This window comes from Ostrea edulis, chromosome 6, assembly GCF_947568905.1.
Source record: "Ostrea edulis chromosome 6, xbOstEdul1.1, whole genome shotgun sequence".
Lineage (NCBI taxonomy): Eukaryota > Metazoa > Mollusca > Bivalvia > Ostreida > Ostreidae > Ostrea > Ostrea edulis.
The window spans coordinates 13,329,102-13,350,132 of NC_079169.1; the positions used below are offsets into that span (position 1 = coordinate 13,329,102).

Sequence of the window (21,031 nt, forward strand, 5' to 3'; positions counted from 1 at the left end):
ATGTGATCAAACACTTGATGACACTTGGTTGGTTATCTGCATTTTCCTTCAATGATTGCAGAGTTATCTCCCCCTACTCCACATCTTTTTACTCTGCGATCTGCCAGTAAAATGGCCCGAGTGCCTCAAGCTCTACACACATTAATTTTCAAATGATGTTTAATGGATTTTTACTCCAAATTCATTAGTAAGTATAAGTCACAATTTACAATCAATTACGTATTCTATCATTTTTAAAAAAAATTCTTTATCATTATACTTTATTTCTAATTTATCATTCTTTTTTAGTTGTCAACACAAAATGGAATGCGTAAATAATTAAGAAGAATTTTCATGAAATTCAATCAAGCATATGCTAAGAATTAAGCCTTCAAACTAAATATCACTCTTTTAAATAAAAATGAAACATTGCAACTTCAATAAATAATGCCTTCACTTTACATGAATGAAGTAAAAGACTGTCGACCTCCATGAGAATGTAACTAGATACAAGATCACATGTTTCTTTGAGATATTGTAACAATTATTTTCATTCAAAAACACAATTTTAGTCACGAGTAATTTCCTAAAAACTTTGTCAATGCATCATTGTGAACTCGTTAGACATTAGATTTCAAAAGTGGAACTAATAAACGTGAGCTTCCTACATTCAGAAAATTGGTACAAACTGCCCCCCTCCCTGAGTGCCATCACTCTGTCCCTTCTGAGCACTGCCAGATGCAGAGCATCATTAGATCTTGATAAACATGTGACCCACACCTTATCTATTTCTTCATCTCGGTATGACTCACAGGCTGATAATGACCCTCTTTGTTTTTAAGGTATTCCTCTCCAAGTCACATTATGAATGAAAAAAGAAAATGAGAAACACTTGTCATTTCTTACTTCAATATAGAGAGAGACCACTTCAAATGTGAATCACACATCAAAAAAGAAAAAGTTAACTCAACACATACAAGTTTTTTGTTTTCTACATTACAGAGTAACAATTTCCTACACACATGAACAAGATATTTCTTCATACTTGTGAAGCCCTAAACCAGAAATCAGAAATCCATTTAGCTCTTAAGCATCATCACTAGGTCTGCCGAGTCTGTGACAACTTACCGAAGCCCATTATAATATTATAAAAATCCCGCAGCATGATTCCCTCATCAGGTATAATCCCGGCAATCTCTGCAACACTTTCTACCTCCACAGCTCGTATCCACAGACTAAAGTGACCCTAGCCATCCGATTCCTTAGCCTGCTCCAGGTGTGATAAATTAAATATCCAGAGTCCACCTTCTTTAATTCACCTTGTCTCTACCCTACTACTGAACATAATTAATACCACCTTAACATCAGCAGCTCACCGGCCAATCACAGCTCATGGTAGTCAGGATGATAAGGTTCAGTGGGGTTCCCCACGGGGAACTTCCAGGTGAATCCTGTACAGAAGTCACACAAATCACCTCACTACACATTTTGGAATTTAATGGCCATAAATTCTTATTAATGTGCTATAATGAAGCCTGTTAAAATGGGGAGGTCCATCTTGTACATAAAACAAAATTCATACACATTATTTTGTATAATTTTCACAAATATGAAATTCTGATTCAAAACATATGGACTTGGTAGAGACAGGCTATATTTTCTGCTTATCAGAATTTTTCAAACGAGGGTCTCTGCTACAATAACAACAAACCCTGGAAGCCTGTTATCAGTTAAGTATCAATAGCAGACATTTTACTTCAACCAAAACATAACTGTATCTTTCTTTAATAAAAAAAAAAAAAAAACCCTCTCTTAGCTACCTAGATAAAGCTCATTTACATAAACCCCACACATCTCCATCTACCCAGCCCTCTCTAAACAAACTCCATAGTCATTAGCATAAAACCAATTAAGACCTCCTGTCAGATTCTAATGTGTAATTACAGATTTTAACACCTGGTTGAAACAGCCTCTGATGTTATATTGATTTAAGGCAGACTTAACACACAACAGATGTAAAGAGAGAGAGGGGGTGTAGACCATCAGCTACCCAGGCATGAAGAGAAAGCGGGTGGAGTCTTTAACCTGAGAATCATTCCTAGTAAAGATGTAAATGACAGGGGCGGAGTCTTATCTCACCTGTCATTTTTACCTGAATTCTCATTACTCAGGTGAATAGATGGGAGGGGCTCATTTTACTGTGTGAACTTCTATCTAATCAAGGAGAGATCTTCTATATTAACTGATAGAATTTCTCTTATGCTTTTTTCCCCCCTGGTTTTTTTGTGTTGTTTTTTGGGTTTTTTTATACACAGGTCAACTGAATTCTTAATTTAAAAAATACATATTCCTAATCACTGCATCCTATTCAGCAGCCATGGACAAGTTCCAATGAGCAGTGATAAATGATAGGTATCTTTTGATGCATGGAGCCTTTTTGATTGGTGGTAATTTTATCCCTGGGGCCCTGTTGTGTGTTCTCTCTCTCTCAGATCTATCACAGAAAGTGAAATGGAATGTCATAAGAACTACTGCAATCAGAATTATTGATTACTTGTATGGCAGTCCTGGTTTTCTTATTGTATTGAGGTGATAGATCAGGGAAGAGATGTATCTCCAGCATAGGCCATGGTGGATCACGGAAAGCCATTCCACATGGAACAGCCTCCTGGATTTTTATTGTCATGCAGATTAAAAGTTATGTCACATTGGAGAAAGTCATTAGTTTCTGAATGCATTGATCAGGCTCTTCCTCATCACTCAGTCTATCAAAATCCAAACTTTCACAGACACCCCACTTGCAATATAAACAAATAAAGAAAAACAAGATTTAAAACTCTCAACTGTTTTGGGGTTTTTTTAAAAAAAAAAAAAAGACAAATCACTAAGCATGCTTTGAAAATCACCCAGCATAACACAGTCTACTCATCTTTGGGGAAAGATTACAAAAACATTTCACTGGACTTTTTCCTAGAATTTTTACATACAATCAGAAGATTAAAATTTATCTCTCCCAAACTTTGAAGATTATAATGCAGCATGCTGCAGTGCTGGTGACTTCTGACCTGTATGGCTATCAATATTCAGAAATTCTTCCCTCCAGTCCATCATAACTGGACATTAATTACATGAGCCGCCACAGTTAGGGATACTGTTAGAATGCAATTATGTTCATTGTTGCATGGACCACTGGATTTCATTCCAGCAAATTTCAGATGAAGAATATTCATTAAGCTGCCTTTAGCTGAGATAATTGGATAATAAATTCTCACATCAACCAATCCCCTCCATTCATTTCCAACTAATGACCCAACTCCAAAAAACATAAAATTGGGGTAAATATTCCCAACTTATACAAATTATAGATTCTCCAGAGTTGTTTCCCCTGATCACATAGAAATAAAATTTACCTATAAAGTAGAAAAGCTGTAAAAACTCTTTCATTATACACTGCATTGCAGGTTAGCCATTTAGTAAGGAAATAGAAACAGTTACTCCAAGTTTGGATGCTTTAGTTTGGGCCAACCATTTCAACAAAAATCAATGCTGTTAATTTCAGACCAGTTTTAACACAAATATAATGGCATTCACTGGCATCTGTTTATAACATTATTTGACTGCATCACAATGGATGTCTACCAGCAATCATAACTAGCTCAAATCATGACCCAATTCATTTGTTTCAAGTTTCTACTCTATCCACAAAGCATCTTTTATAACAAGAAGAGAAAATTTTGAAACCGAAGAAAAAGAATAAATTTCAGGGTATAAAATAGAAATTGTCAGTTTCAGGGACAACATTCTAGTGTTCAAAAGAAACAAATAAAAATGAATCTATTTCTAGAGAAGAATTCAAAATACATAACATCTCAGGCACTTACCCATAGTGGCTGCTCTTGTGATGTAAAGGTGTACGATGGAATCTTTGTTCTATACCTGTTCGGAGCAGAGCCAAATTTTTACCCTAGCAATGATAACGTGCACAGGTTCACACAGGTACTGAGGAAACTCAATACACCTCAACACAGCACCATCGCCAGAACACAGGTGATGCCAAGCCCTCTCTGAGGCCCCTCCCCCCCTACTCACCTTGTATGCAGGTAAAGTCTTAATTGAATTAAGATAAAAACAAAAGCCTTATTACCCTCTGATAATACTCTCTTTACAGACCTGTGTCTAATTATACCTGCTATCTTCTTTTGGAGATAGAGCCTGCTTTCCCCCTCCTAGGCACCTCACCTGATTCACCTTTTTAGATATCACACCTGCCAAATATTTTCTGGTTACATAGATACAGGTATCTTAGTAATATTTACATCAGCAGCACCGCATTCTTTGGTGTGCATCATCAGGTGTTTCAGCTTCTAGCAGCCATACAACCTCAGTAAGCATCTCTTTCTGTCTGTACAGACAGCTATCACATAGAGGTCGCACAGGTGTTAAAACCCCGAAAAATCTGTTTCAAACCATTTTATATTTCATGCAGAAATGTTAATTATGACATGAAAAATTCTTCATGAACCATTAATATATATATATTCATCTATTTTCTCCTCTTTAAAGATAAGAATAATGAAAAGATTTACTTGCTAAATGCTATGATTTTCAACCCTTTCATTTTGATTGTTTCTTTGAAAAGCTAAAAACTCCTTTGCTGCACCTCCAAACACGTGGAAATAAAACAAGAACTTGTGTGAACCACCTTGTAGAGGTCTCCCTGATTTGTAGGTACTTAACCCAGATCTACAATATACAGTACTAACAGGTGCTTGTGATGCCCAATATTACACACCATTAAAGAAAAATTTACAAAAACTAAGAGGCTCCAAACTTCATTTCCATCCTACTCTCCATTATCAAATGTTATGACACATAGGCAAAATACCAAACGATAACAACAACAAAATAGACCCCCCCTTCCAAATTTTAAAATGTGTACATCAGAAGAAAAATTTCCAGTATAATGATTTTTTGAGATTTTGCAAAGAATACAAGTCACCATGAAGAGCATTTTTACGTGAATAATTGCTATATATATTTTATCAACCTGTGACTAAGGATATTTTCTATGTGTTCAAACACTTGAACCTTTTAAGGTAGTGTGAGCCATTAAGGGCTGTAACATTCAGATCCTATGCTTTGATTTTCACACATTTTAAACCCACTAACACCCTAACAAGAGGGACTGTTTCAAAGCAGAGTCCCCCAATTCAAGCTAACTTAAAAGCCTAAGTGAATTAACTAAATCAATACCAGATCTTTAGTAGTTACTGCTACAGAGATGTTTTATTACAATTTGGAATGACAAGAGCATTTTGTTTTTCTGTAACCCCATACATGGAAAAGCTCTTTAGAGCTGCAAGACCCTAAGATGCTACTGAGAGGCAAGTAAACATTCCCTGAGATTACGAGAGGCCTACAGCCCACCTCAGGTTTAGCTGGCTACTGTCGACTTTACCAAGATACCAGACGAGTGCTTCAAACACTTAATGTAACCCGGATAATTAAAATCAATCTACGTTTGATACATCATTACATCAACTGCCTCTTCTAGTTATGCAGACAATAAAATTCCTACTAATTGATATTGCGATATTAGGAGCTTTTCAATGACTAACTGTCAACAAACAGTTTGTTGAAAATCAAAATCTCTCTGACACCCAGCTAAGTACCAGCAAAAACACTATACCCAACCAACTCATTTCCTTTTCTCCAGATTTTAAAATCTGTGTTTAATGTTCATTAAAATTGAAGTTTCCAGTTAGATATTCCATTAAAAATTTATATTAAAAAAAAAGTAATTCTATATCCTTAATCAGTAACAAATATTCACGATAATTTAACAGCAAAATATGAAGTTAAAAACATCAAATGTCCCCACTTCTAACATAAACCCCAACAGAGGGCAGTCTCCCCTACCTCTAATTTTATTCAAACTCAAAATTTTATTTTTGTTTTACCAGTGGCACAGTGAGGTCCTGTTAATTCTAGAGAACCTGGAACAGTTGGCCCCCTGGTGATGTAACAGACTCAAAGATCAAAGCCCCTGATATCTTAATCTATCCTGTTCACTCAGGGGATTTCTCACTGGACCATGCAAATTAAGTTATCATGGTGGGACTCACCAAACCTTATAATTAGCATCTGTGAGGAAAAATTTAACTTTCCAATTCAATTTTACACATCCTCTAGAATTCAAACAGTCTCTTTTTCTCTTCATTATTTTTCACTATCACATTTCATATAATTTTTTGATCATTATCATTTTTGCATATATAGCATAAAGGTCATTTGATATCTACTAATTTAAAAAAATTGAGGTTTTTGATGACGCATTGGTGGGAAATTGCAGTGAAACTGTTTTTATGATGTGTCACACCCAATAATATGATAGAAAATAGTGAACATTCATAATAGTATCCATTACGACTGAAACACATACGTGTAGCTACAGCTCTCTGGATTCTCTGTATTAGAGATCATTACAGTCCCGCTAGACAACCCCAAAACACAAATTCTAGTCAAATAGGAAAAGTAAAATAATAATTGCCTAATAATTAAATTTTTTCTGATGTTGAAACACATTTTGAATTTTTTTAACTACATTCTAAAGAGAAAGAATCTTAGTAACATTTTATTAAGCCAACAAACAAATAAAAATGTGGTTCTTTTCCTCAAAGATTTCTCCTGGAAAAAAAAAGGTGTAAAAACGTTTGTCAAGGGATTAAGTGCCCGGTTTTGTCATATTTCCTTAAGAAGCAGTGTTTGTATCTCAAGAATATAATTAACATGCGAACAATGGCTGATGAATCACATCCTGGGCCACATCAATAACTACAAAACTTTTTTTCCTTTGTTCTCCCAGTGTTCCTTAGTAGGAGGGCTCCCAGTCGAGCTCCGTACAAAAGCCCCAATCAACTCCGTCGTCAGACCCCGTCACACCGAGGGTGAACACGGCCTCCAATGACTCGCGTGCCACGCATTAAAATCAAGTGTCTTAATATCAGGGTATACCTTGCTGAATTTCCAGAAGAAAAATACTGTAATTACCCGTTTGCAAGAAAAGAGCAACTCTATCTTGTCGGTGGAAAAAAGTCTCATTTAAAAATCTACTGCTCTTGTCAATTTTTTCCCTTCTTCTTTAATCTAGAATTAAAGATCTCAAATTAACACCCTGCACTTACAAAACAGAAAAGTCAAGACCTTAAACATTTGAAAATTTAGCAGAATTTACAATAGGACTTAGAAAGTAAATCAACGAAGGAGATCAAAAATCCAAAATTTTATCTAGTAATGATTACAATGAGCCTGTTCAGTCAAAATACCATTTCCAGAAAATATTATCAGTACATTCCTCTTTAATGCTTGTTAAGTATGATACATGAAATTCAGACCAAAGTAATATTCATTACAAAACAAAATAATTAAGCAAGTGAGTTGCAAATACCCAAAACTGCATGGCCATTAATTGCCTTTCAGAGATACCATATGACACATTTGAAAGAAGCCAACCAATTCCTAAACAGATGCACATTTTAAGGTACCCTGAGCTTTTGACATTATACATTTACACCTTGCCCAACTGATAATTACAACAGCATTAGCAAGTGAACACTTTGTTCTGCTAGTCCTTTATAAAGGCTGGTAAGCTTATCTCCAGCACAAGTCCCATAGGGGCAGTATCCCTCATATGCCATTATTTGTAAGGTTTCAATTTATAACAGAACCCCAGTTTGAACTCCTGCAATATGGGGTGCTCATAGGGAATAAGGTAGAAATAGGTGTGAAGTGTTCTCCATAATCTAGGGCAGGAAGACAGGCCCTCTAAAAATCTCGTTGAATTCACAATCCAAATGATGCAATATTAAATTTCACAATAAATGATAAAAACGAATAGCAGAAAATTGATAACAATAAAATTAAAATAAATGAAAATTTTGTGCATAGTTTTGTATTATTGACAATATGGAATGTGGAAATTTCTGATCATTAAACAGGCATTTTTCCGCTCTTTAAATTGATCTCCGGCACGTGCTGACCACTTGAGGACATGTCTGTCTGTGATGTGAGGACAAAAGATGAAGGAACTGATTGTCATGGCTGAGTAAGCATTAATTCTCCAGATCGTTAGCTCAGGTAAAGAAAGGTCACGTGAAACGATCCATTGGATGACATTCCATCTGTGGCACAAACAGCTCTACAACTCCATACCAAGTTTAGTCTTCAATAATCAAACTAATTCATTTGTGGAAATCAAATATACCCTTTTATGTAATTCTGATTTCTAAAAATTATTCATCTCAGACAATCAGAAGAATATTTCTACAAGAAATATTTTTTCCAATGTGGATCCATTTAAAAAATGATTAAAAAATGATACACCAAATAATCTTAATATACTCTTGTCAAGGCACACCAATAGAGGTTTCACCATCCACGTGAGAGCAGCAAATGCTTTCAAATTTATCAGGAAACAAATCCTAGAACACTGTTTTACCATAAATCTGATTACGGACCACATCTCGGAGGCATAACTGCATTCTAGGTGTGAGGGGCTGTGGTATAAATATGTATGAAATGCTGGTCTCTCTCATCATTCCCACTACTATTGATCAGCTTTTTTTTTTCTGTCTGATTCAATGCACCAACACATCTTTTACAAAACTCTTCATGGACTTGTAACATATAGGAATATCTGAGAGAAAGTCTTTCAATTTTTACTTCATAAATATTCAGGAATGTGAAAGGTAGCTAAGGCATGCCATGCAAATTACGTTAAGGCACCAGCGATGCCGACTGGGACAAAATCGTTACCTGACCAACAAGTCAAAGCAATTACCATGGTAACAGGATGATGATTAGTGGCGTTGGGTTATTCCATCAGAAAGTGCTGTCCTAAGAGACCCAATGAAGTGGAGAAGCATTTAGTTTTAATGAACACACAAAGCCCAAATTCCCATAATGTTTATATCCACTAACAGTCCAGAAACTAACAACACATACAGTGGGACTATACACATTGTGGGATTTGTGACAGGGGGCAGGATTCCTGACCTTTAGACCCGAATGTCCAACAGGCCTCTCATACTCTGTCCTTCAGTAGAGTACTCTACCACTACTAAGTTTATAATGAACTTGGTTTTTATGTACAGTCACAATAATTAGTAGAGGGCACACCTTCAAACCTCAAGGAAAAACTCCAAATTATTTTCTGCTTTCAATATTGTTCAAAAAATTAAATTTCCCCAACAAATAAACAGGAAAGGCAAATATACTTTTACAAATACTCTCGAGACTTCAGTGTAAATTCACTATTACAATAAATTTATTTCTGATCTGAATTACAATAACATGCCTTCTACCTAGGCATTCCTAGCATTTCAAAATATCACCACCTCTAAACTCCCTGCAGGTTCCCCCAACAGAAGCTTTCTCTGAAATTGCTTATGTCAACAATACTACACCTAAAGTCACTCAGACAGGACATTTTTCATTCCGTTACCATGGAAATCTGGTGAATTTGATACAGCAATTTACCTCTGATATGATGTATATTTATTGGAATTCTTATAAACCCAAACAGCTACCAAGTAAAACTGCATCGAAAACATGGGACCATTTGTAGTTCGGCTCTGTAGAAAAATGGCTTTATCTGTCAATACAGCAACAATCAAAGAGATTTCATTCCAAATAATTTCAGAGACAGAGAGTGAATCTGTTGGAAGGTTTGATGCTGTTACAAAGATAATTTTTTTTTTAGAATACTGGATTAACTTGAGACGAGATGCTCTGGGACACAGAGTTCATTACCGTAGTAACAATTTGTAAAATATAAATGAATTTTCAGTGTCTCAATACTTTCTGCATATCTTTTCTAATTAAAACAACATGCACAGTTAACTTAAAATAATATAAAAAATACACAAACTAAATCAAAATGTTTACCTTGGTAGATTGTATAGTGAGGAATACATGCTTTCTCAGCAATACTGCTCTCAGAGTAAAATACCACCATGTCTACTTGTTATGAACTATCAGATGTCTAAGAGTCTGTCATTCATTTATACAGTATTTATAACCCACCCTCAAAAACAGGGAGGGAGGAAATGGTTTTTATTTACAAATAATCCCTGCATCACACTTTCTATTTTGGATAATCTTCTCTGCAAACAGATTAACAGAGAGGTAAAACATTAGACTGCCTCCTGCTAAGGATGTCATGTTCTTCCTGCTGTCAGGTTTAAACTTTTGTCAAACATCAGACAAGATAATCAGATTTACACCGAGGATGGACACAGGATGCACAATCTGTAACATTTAGACTACTAACACTCTCAGAACCAAAGTTAAATGGTCACATAATCAGTTGTATAAATGCAATATATAATGACTCTGTAACAGAGAGAGAGGGGGGGGGGGGGGAGAGAGAGGTAGAGAGAGGGGGGAGGGAGAGAGAGAGAAAGGGAGGAAGATAAGGGAGAGGGGGAGGGAGAGAGAGAGAAAGGGAGGAAGATAAGAGAGAGAGAGGGGGGAGAGAGAAAGAGAGGAAGATAAGAGAGAGAGGGGGAGAGAAAGGGAGGAAGATAAGAGAGAGAGAGAGAGACATTACATGTGTTCTCCATACCTTTGTATTCAGATACAAGACCTTCAGAAGGAAGAGACATTGTTTAACTGTACAGTGTACCTTTAATGTAATATAAGTATGTACTAAGGATGTCCACTAAATGACTCAAAGGTCACGACCTTTGTACCTTTATTTATATCACTCCAAGACCATCCACACTCTGTTAAGGAAGGAAACGTGGCCATGTATTTAGCGTACAGGTATTCCGAGATATCCTGTTTTACAACAGAACTCAATACGCTGGATTTCCTGTGGAAATTTGCCTCATCATAATGTACAGCACAGACAGTGCAAACAAAACTACTACCCAAAGAAAAGGAAGTTTTAGTCAAGTTTTAAGTTTTCACAGAATTTTCTCCCTACATGGCCAGATTTGCTCACGTTTCTTCCTGAGAGAATTTCCTCATTGCTGTAAACTTCTATGGTCAGTTTGGAAGCAGTTTGTTCCTCACTGATTTTCGGCTGATACTGGAGTTTACATGGGACTTACCCCATTCTAAACATTCAGAGTATTTTATATCAAATTAATTTCTTTATATATGAGGAGGTAATAAAAATAGCTGTCATCAGTTTTGTCATGGTTCAAAGTACACAACTGTTATTGTGTGTGTGGTGTTTATTTGAAACAGATGACATCATTCGCTTTGAACAAGTGCCCCACCATGACTTCTACCCTCTCTGAGCTGCACTGTCAGTACTTATGTTTGCTAAACTACTTTTCTACCTATATGAACACTTCAAAAATATTTCATAATGGCGGTTTCCACTTGCTTGTATATTTCTATTCTAATCCTCTTAGCCGACACAGGAAACCGGAAACTTCGACATCATGTGTCAGTTATAGATACAATTATTTTCCTCCATTTATACACCTTAGTGTTACTCACTGGAATAGCCATTTTTCTGTGAAACATCAACTTCTTTTTGTTGGGATGGGATCATCAAGTTTTCCCCAAAATCTTATTCAGGTCATCATGTCCTTACCCTCATCTTCACCTGCTTTTTATACTAATACAGTCACCTGCCTTATAGGTTACAAACATTTCACTAAAATTCAAACAAAGCTTAAATTTTCATTAACGAATCTTTTTGCAAATTTTTAGTTATCGGAAAAGAGGAATAAGGTTTGGAAGGGAAATCCATTAGGGCTGACGAATAAATCAATGACAGAAATTAACGACTGAAAGACATAAGAAACAGTCAAATTTAAACACAACACTCTCTCAGATAGTCCCAATCTCCACGCTCAAGCTCTAATGAGAATTTTCCCCAACTCAAAATTAAGGTTCTAGAATTAAGACCAACCATAGACACAAAGACAAACACTGGTTTGATTTTCCAATAATTTCTTGCAAAATAACTCGAGGGAGAGAACTCCAAACCCTACACAGTTTATTCCAAAAAATTTCTACCAGAATTAGGAATCAAGTTCCCATATCATTTTTTTTTTTTATTATCATTATAAATGGCCACTTTTTGGTTTCATAAAGGAAGAAGATTTAAATGTGATTTCAGAATCTCTTCCTTGTTACAAAGTAACATTATATAAAGATGTGGAAGCAACTTTCATATCTGCCAGAAGAATGATTCATTTACTAGAATTTCAAAGAACATAGAACTTTATAAGAAAATGCACTTCATCAGTTGAAAGATCCTTTCCAATAGTATGCATTTGAACTGAGGTTCATAACATTTTTCAACATTTAAGAACTGAATGAAATTGGTAATCAGTTGAAAGACCATGCATTAATTTCACAGCTTCATCACTGTCTGCAATAAAGAAAGTAAAATTAACTGCTTCTGCCTGGACGAAGATGGAGATTTTTGTTGACTCTGAGAAGAAATCAGGTTCCCGTTTTAATCAGGGAGCCCTGTGTATTGACACAGAGTTAAAACGGAATGAATCCAGCAGTCCACAACACCAAGATCCCTAGCTCTGCTACCTTTCTGAGGAAAGATCAATCCTTTATGCAAATATGTGAACATTTCGTAGTCCTCGTATTAATTTGTTTTAAGAAATTTGAGAAGTCAAGAATTGATCAAGGCGAGAGTTAGATTAGCAAAGAAGTTATCATGTACCAAATAAAGATGAATAGCTTTAACCATCCATTAGCAAATACAACAATAAAGTAACATCCCTACGGTTGCAGACTTCAAACAAAGCTTGCAGAGCGGGGACACTTCACACCGACCCAAGCTCTCCTTTTGGGAGAACAAGTCCTATGTACTTGTGCCACCTGTTTTCAATCCCAGTTAACAGTGAACTAGTGGAGTAATTAAATTTCGAGGACATACCATATGCACAGTGTAAACAAAACAGGTATCCCGTTACACTCTTCAACACCAATGTCTTCATAAACAAACAAAAGTAATATCTGACTATACTTTTTGTATTAAATGACAGAACTTTCCTCACTGCATTCAATCTATAACCTTGCTGAAAATACCACGTTTTCTTGTTAAGTTATAAATATATTTGCCACTATCAATTTTGAAAATTTTTCAATTCTTTTATCCTCTGATATTTTTTTTCTTCTCATGCCATTTTTAAATACAAATACTCTTATCTATGAAAATGTTCAGAATTTTCTCCATGTTTCATTTAACATTCTGTACAATACCTCTGTCAATTGTGATATTCTTTGAATTTTGAGATACCCCTTCCTAATCGCTTTTTCATTGACAAAACTCCCAATTCATGAAAGCATTAGAGCCTTGTACTTTTTGACTGCGTGATGATGCGTTTCACATTATTTTTCATAACCGGACGAATTACCATATTCTATCTGTCTGATATTATCTACACTCTTTGCTGTGGGAAGCGGCCATCTGTAGACACACGTCTCCTCACAATGACAGGAGCATGTGGACCCGTTACGGATATTTTAATGTTACCCTTAATATTTAACCCGATTCTAAAGAACAAGAGTAATAATTTCATAATTGAACAATTTTTAAATAGCATGACATGTTGTTATCTTCAATTATTTCTCCTGCAGTTGAGGGCAAATTGAATTAGTGCAATATTTTTTTTTATTATTTAGTATTCTTTGCCCTCTACGGTTATAAAAATCATGTTCTAACATCACTGATGTGGCTGCCTAGCTCACATTTCAAAATCTGTTACCTTGTTTTTTCTTTCAAAGAAGTGTCATTATAATGCTTGCAGTTACCATTTATGAATTATAAATGGATGCAAAACAATTAGTCACCAAATATGAAGTGGTTCCTATTGGGCTCCATTGATAGAACTACGTCAGCAGCTAAAGAGGATTTGTACCGATTCCCAGGGCATTAATGTGCACGTAGAAGTTAGCAGGATTGGGGGATAAAGAAACAAAACCCCAGTGTTACTATACACCACTAACCAACATTATCAAGCTTAAAGCAGGAATACCTTGTCTACAATGTATTAAGCAGATTCTCTACATTGATTCAATAATCAAATCTTTTTTTTAAATTGACATTCTGTATCAGAATTAGAAACCCCCTTTTTTACTATATTTTGCCTCTAGACACTTTATGGTACCAAATATTTCACTAAAAACACTATCAACACAATCAAGGAAATGAGCTCCGTCATTAAATTCATCACTGTCTGCAATATATTAATGAAACTGAAAATTGAATTCCCATTTATTCAACATCTAAAGGGTCCGAAAGAGACTTTGCCATGCAAATGCCAGCTAGATTTCCGCAAAACGACTCCCCATGGACCAACTAATCCTTTTACCTGCTGAAAGGTAAAAAAAGACAGAGTGCAGAATTGGAATGCAATTGACAGAGTGTAATTAATCACCTAATTACTAGTAAGGTAATGTGGATTTCCTCTGGAGGTCCATCAACACCAGCAATTCAATTTTCTACCTGTCACTGTCAGGTAATGGAGCATTGATAGACGACAGCCACAATGCTCCAGCTACACCTGTAAACCTACCCCAAGTGTGATGACAAACACTACCAGTATAGCCCTTCTAATGACAGAGCGAGTAATTATACTAGTGTCATTAAAAACCGGAAATTTCATCAAACTGCTCCAGATTTATCATTTACCAGCACTATAAATGAAGCTCGGCTCTACAGCTCACCAGCACTCTGAAGCCTGGCTATAGATATATATAGATATATATATAGCTTAGCTCAAACTGAAATGGAGTCTTACACAACAGATGATGTCTCCCCAATCCATGGGTTCAATATATATATATATATATATATATATATATATATATATATATATATATATATATATTGTGGTAATTAGGGCTATATGGACCGTGTATATTGCACTGGGTAGCTCAGTGGTTAGAGCACCTGACTATAGCAATGCAGGGGTCCCGGGTTCGATTCCCAGTGCAGCCATAGATTTTCTCCTCTTTCCTATATACATATACTATAATATATATATATACACACACAATATAAAAATATCACAAAGCTGATTAAGTATACTCGACTAGTTTCTTTAATTCTTCAGAAATATATTCCTTTAATATATGTTTAATACTAATATCTATATAACTAATTTGAAATCTACGAGGTGACTTCAATGGCAGTACGTGTACGTTGTTAATGTGCTAAGGAATCAGTACTCTCTGTAAAACAAGGAAGGAAGTGACTGCCGCGATTGCATCAACTTCCTGCAAGCCAATCGACACCTGTGTACCCCATGATAAGAGACGGGAAAAGAATCCACCATTGTTGCTGGTCAGACAGACAGACATTGTTAAGGACCCTGTCTACCATACACACATCAAACGACCACCAAGTACATCAGTACCTCTCTATCCACAAACTAAATAAAGCTCCTTATGTTCCTAAACTGTTAATATTACATTTCATCATATTATCATGCTGCTTTTATGTACCAACTGGTATTGCCATGCATTCTTTACATATCACATTTAGAGTTTTTGAAACAAGGTGGGGTTCCGCGAAGGATCCTTGAACATTTGTTTTATCCAATTTAATTCTCTTCCTTTCCCTAAGAAATTCATTTGATATATCATATATACACAAACTGTCTCTTATCACTTGACCTAAAATAGTTTCTGCCTTTGATATATCTTTACAAATTGCAATGATAGCCATTCCCTCATGAACGCGATGCAGATGTAAACCTATGATAAATATAGTATAATAAATGACTGGGAATGCTGACAGAAATGAAAACAAGATGTCAATATGAGAAATAAATTTCATAATTGAAAATGTGCTTCATCATGTTCATGCCAGCATACTTTCCATGAAGGCGGGTGTGAAGCATACCAGTTCATACCCTCATGTAATTTCTTAAGAATCTTTTCTTTTTTATCTATTTTGAAACTGCTTTCATCTGTGACAATGAATACATGTTTGTTGCAAACTAGTTTGACCTGGTTTTTAGTATTGTCTGCATAATCATTACCAAATATGGCGCATCATCAAAGTCAAAGGTAACATACAGCTCAACTACTGAATTTTGTCAACGAACTTATAACCAAGAGCTCAACAACCGATGCCAGTAAATCAACTTATAACCAAGAGCTCAACAACCGATGCCAGTAAATCAACTTATAACCAAGAGCTCAACAACCGATGCCAGTAAATCAACTTATAACCAAGAGCTCAACAACCGATGCCAGCAAATCAACTTATAACCAAGACCTCAACAACCGATGCCAGTAAATCAACTTATAACCAAGAGCTCAACAACCGATGCCAGTAAACCAACTTATCACCAAGAGCTCAACAACCGATGCCAGTAAATCAACTTATAACCAAGAGCTCAACAACCGATGTCAGTAAATCAACTTATAACCAAGAGCTCAACAACCGATGCCAGTAAATCAACTTATAACCAAGAGCTCAACAACCGATGCCAGTAAATCAACTTATAACCAAGAGCTCAACAACCGATGCCAGTAAATCAACTTATAACCAAGAGCTCAACAACCGATGTCAGTAAACCAACTTATAACCAAGAGCTCAACAACCGATGCCAGTAAACCAACTTATAACCAAGAGCTCAACAACCGATGTCAGTAAATCAACTTATAACCAAGAGCTCAACAACCGATGTCAGTAAATCAACTTATAACCAAGAGCTCAACAACCGATGTCAGTAAACCAACTTATAACCAAGAGCTCAACAACCGATGCCAGTAAATCAACTTATAACCAAGAGCTCAACAACCGATGCCAGTAAATCAACTTATCACCAAGAGCTCAACAACCGATGTCAGTAAACCAACTTATAACCAAGAGCTCAACAACCGATGCCAGTAAATCAACTTATAACCAAGAGCTCAACAACCAATGTCAGTAAACCAACTTATATCCAAGAGTTCAACAACCGATGCCAGTAAATCAACTTATAACCAAGAGCTCAACAACCGATGTCAGTAAATCAACTTATATCCAAGAGTTCAACAACCGATGCCAGTAAATCAACTTATAACCAAGAGCTCAACAACCGATGTCAGTAAACCAACTTATAACCAAGAGTTCAACAACCGATGCCAGTAAATCAACTTATAACCAAGAGCTCAACAACCGATGCCAATAAATTGGGCTTGGTTCACAAAACAACAACATCCACCAGTCTGACGGCCTCATGTTTCTCATTACAACTGATTTTCAGTTAGAATTATCTCAACATTGAAATGATCATAATCAGAATAGAAAAGAGAGGACTTGCATCAAACATGAAATAACTTAGAATAAAACCCTGTAAGTGGTTTTGTGTACTCTTGAGCTCTCAATCTCTTCAAAGTTCCCTTCAAAATTGAAAACAAAAATGCAATACTTTGTGCTTGATTTGGGCCAGTAAATTTCTCTTCGGTTTAGTACACATTTCAGCTGCACAGGCCCAAATGGCCATTCAGTGCTCAAAAATGTTTTTGACACAGACTGAAAATATTCTGAATAATACAACCCACCTTCAGGTAGACCACTAAAATATGCAAGTATATACGGTAAATCTTTTGATTGATCTTGAATTGATTAAATTATTTTTTGAAATGTCAAATTTTTAAACTTCCAAACACCTGGTGTGCATATAACCTCAGTAAATGCCGTAACCGTAGTAAAAATTGCCAGATCCGTCTTAAATTTCCAAGCTAAAATATTCTCTCAGAGCATGTCTTTGTAGATGATAGCAGATAGTAACCTTTTAAATCATCACTAATAATATATCTTATGTTCATTGACCACAAATCTGAAGTGAATCCCAATCTTAATGTGCTGTTTGCTTTGGTGAAATAAATCTCTTTCCAAAATGAGTAATCCTATTTTGATATGCCAGTATTAATTAAATTAACATACAAAATAAGATTGGAATTAAATATATAATATACTTGGTGATACACTTATTTCAATGATAATGTCTCTTTGTTTTGCGGATTTTATTCCTGTGAAGATTTTCACGACCTGCCATAACATACCCACAATATTTTCTGATCAATATCTTAAGAAACCTTTCGTTGATAGACATCAAACATGGTAAACTGGTTGCCCCTAAGAAGTAGATGACCCTATTGATTTTGAGGTCACAGAGTCAAAGGTAAAGAGACTATCTACTCTGAACACAGGAAGATATTTTCCTGCACTTGTATCTTTTAAATCCATAGCTTGACAGACATCAAGCTTTGTATACCAGTACATCCTATGAAGTAGATGACCCCAATTGATTTTTAGGTCACAAGGTCAAAAGTCAATAAGTATAAAACTATGTATATATAATGCAATTCCAATCTTATTTTTATGTAAGTTTTATTAATTCATAAAATAAACCATGAAGCTACTAAGATCGAAAGAAATATGAAATTTTATACTGCTGTCATGTAATTTGTGTCTGATCAATATGAACTTCATAACTATACATTGAGTACTATGAAGACACATTAAAAAACATTGTTAACTGTCAACAAAAAAATGGAGGATTTAAAATCCACAGACTATATATATGGAACATACAGTATACGTGATACACTGAGAATTTATCAATATTACGAAATTATGTTCATTTCATTCACCGATAACTTTGTTCAATGGAAAAAAGATTCCATTTGGTATACAAGTCAGATTATCCTTTGTCAGAAGTAAAACTGCAAAAGTATAACACTACTCCGCGTACCGTTATAACTAATGTACACAGCAATTGCTGTGAGAATCGCCTATCAAGAAAAAATTCAAAGAAAACTCTAAAACATCAGTATAAAAAACTGAATAAGATGGTTTCGTGTCTAATAATCATTTGTTACTGACAGCGGTAGGATTCTAGCAACACTTCTGATAAACTTTGGGTGTTTTCCGGTTATTGTCACCAGTTAGATCAATGTTGAAACCCTGGGATAGTGTTATACGTCATCATTTCTCGTGATCTATTTATAACAACAATGTAATGACATCATATAGAAGCGCATGTTTGTCACATTTTTATGATACAAAATATCATCACGTTAACACCGAAAATAGTTTTATAAGGTTAGCAACTCCCTCACTTTGTGTTGGATGGATTCTAAAGACTGTAATTTACACGAATAATGGAGTATGACCTACTTAAACATACGATACCCATAATTCTTTTAATGATCAGAGAGGACTTACCCTAGACTTTTGACCTTAAAATCTGTAGGGATCATCTACTCCATAGGATGTAATGGTTTACCAAGATGTATGTAAAGCAAAGGATTCTGGAGATTTTGATCGCAATATCTTCCTGTATCCAGAGCACTTCGACATTGGGACCATAAGGACAGGTGCCCCTTCTTTCAAGTGTGGGGGAGGGGGGGGGGGCATAAAAGGTACTGTGATTGATAAAAACATCATTAGTTTGAAAATTCATTGTTACTGACCTACTATGTAACTGTAGAGATGCAGCTGATGTATCTACTGCCTTCAGGTCAGTAACCACGGAAACAAATCATAAATTTCTTTTAGATTCCTCTTAGTTATTGTATGATAAAAAAAAAATTCACACTACAGACCACACCACCCAGTGAACACATTACCATTGCACACTACAGCCCACACCACCCAGTGAACACATTACAGACCACACCACCCAGTGAACACATTACAGCCCACACCACCCAGTGAACACATTACAGACCACACCACCCAGTGAACACATTACAGACCACACCACCCAGTGAACACATTACCATTGCACATTACAGCCCACACCACCCAGGGAATTTAACAATGTGTTACCGTTATCATCATAGAATTATGTATTATTTCCTGCTGTCACCCTCCCCAACTCTGAAACAAAAACAATTTTACCTGGATGAGCCATGTGGAAATTCAATGTGACAGGTAAAATTGGTCTGGCATTTACCTAGACTAAATTAGATAACCTCTGGCCCCTGTGTGTCCTAGTATTTTCAATGTCATTGATAGAAATTAGGCAGCTTATAACAGGTACAAAATTTTAGAGTGAAATTTTTTGAAATTGCACTCCCAGGGAACACTGTGGTAATCTAAAAGTTTTCCCAGCATTTTCAATATCTAATATCCTCAGATGTTCTCTGTTCCTAACTTGCATATTATTTGTCTTTCTTTCTTTCTTTTCTTTGGTAGGGTAGAGAAAACAGAGAGAGCAGTAAAATCTAACACAGTAAATGTGTATTTGTTATTATTACCAGGAATTAGTCTGTTTCACTCCTGATACACCTCCTCTTTGTGGTACAATCATCCTTTAACTAATCACATTGATCACCTGCTCAAACCCTCACCTGAGGTGAGACCAGGTAAACAGGTTTATTCAATGGGTAAATACCTGAGTGGCAAAGAGTCAACTGATAGTAATCGCTTTTCCAATATTATGACGATCATCCTGTTTAATTGTCAGGTTGTTAACAGAATCATGCTGATTATCGCTAAATGAAACATTTACGGATTTAAAATAGAGTTATTATAAGAAGGTGTAATTATCTTTTTGTTACACTTAAATTCTATGAAAAAAGTTTCCATTTTCAATACAAAATGAAGATAAGAGTATTTATGGTAATGAACGCCTTCATTTACATTTTTCAACAAAACGGCAGCAGCACATAAATTTAAAAAAACCAATAATGCTGAATGAAGGATTTTATGATTTGTTGAATGCATCTTTTCTTTTTATAAAAAACCGACACTTTCATGAATTCTCATCATTGTGAGTGCATTCAGGTGAAAACGCGACAAGGTATTTCTTGGGGCGGTCTTTTGTCCTGGCACGTGGATGGCGTGCGACTAAGATTTCACAGACTCGTGATTATAATTCACACCGCTTAAGGTGATAAAAAACCAACTATTATATTTGTTAAATGTGTAATAGAGATGTTCATCCAAACACTACCCTTAGACACCTAAAACTGTTACCTTACGGGGGTGAATTTATCCGTAAAAAAGATTTTTAGACTGATTTCTATAGAAACGTGACCATTTGACATGATCAAAGAT

At 35.7% G+C, this 21,031-nt stretch overlaps 1 protein-coding gene across 6 annotated transcripts in view; it reads right to left on the bottom strand.

The window, feature by feature from the left end:
* Positions 1-21,031, bottom strand: part of LOC125683281 (zinc finger E-box-binding homeobox 2-like) — a 36,685-nt gene that overhangs the window by 12,520 nt on the left and 3,134 nt on the right. For 2 of the 6 annotated variants that reach the window (XM_056141575.1, XM_048924266.2), the window contains exon 1: positions 1,108-11,072. The exons of 2 other annotated variants lie outside the window; for them this stretch is intronic. In XM_056141575.1, the coding sequence (XP_055997550.1) occupies positions 1,108-1,144 (37 nt within the window). In that variant the 5' untranslated portion in view covers positions 1,145-11,072. Of the gene's footprint in view, positions 1-1,107; positions 11,156-21,031 lie in introns of those variants that run through there. 2 more of the 6 variants (XM_048924264.2, XM_056141574.1) reach the window with 2 other exon arrangements.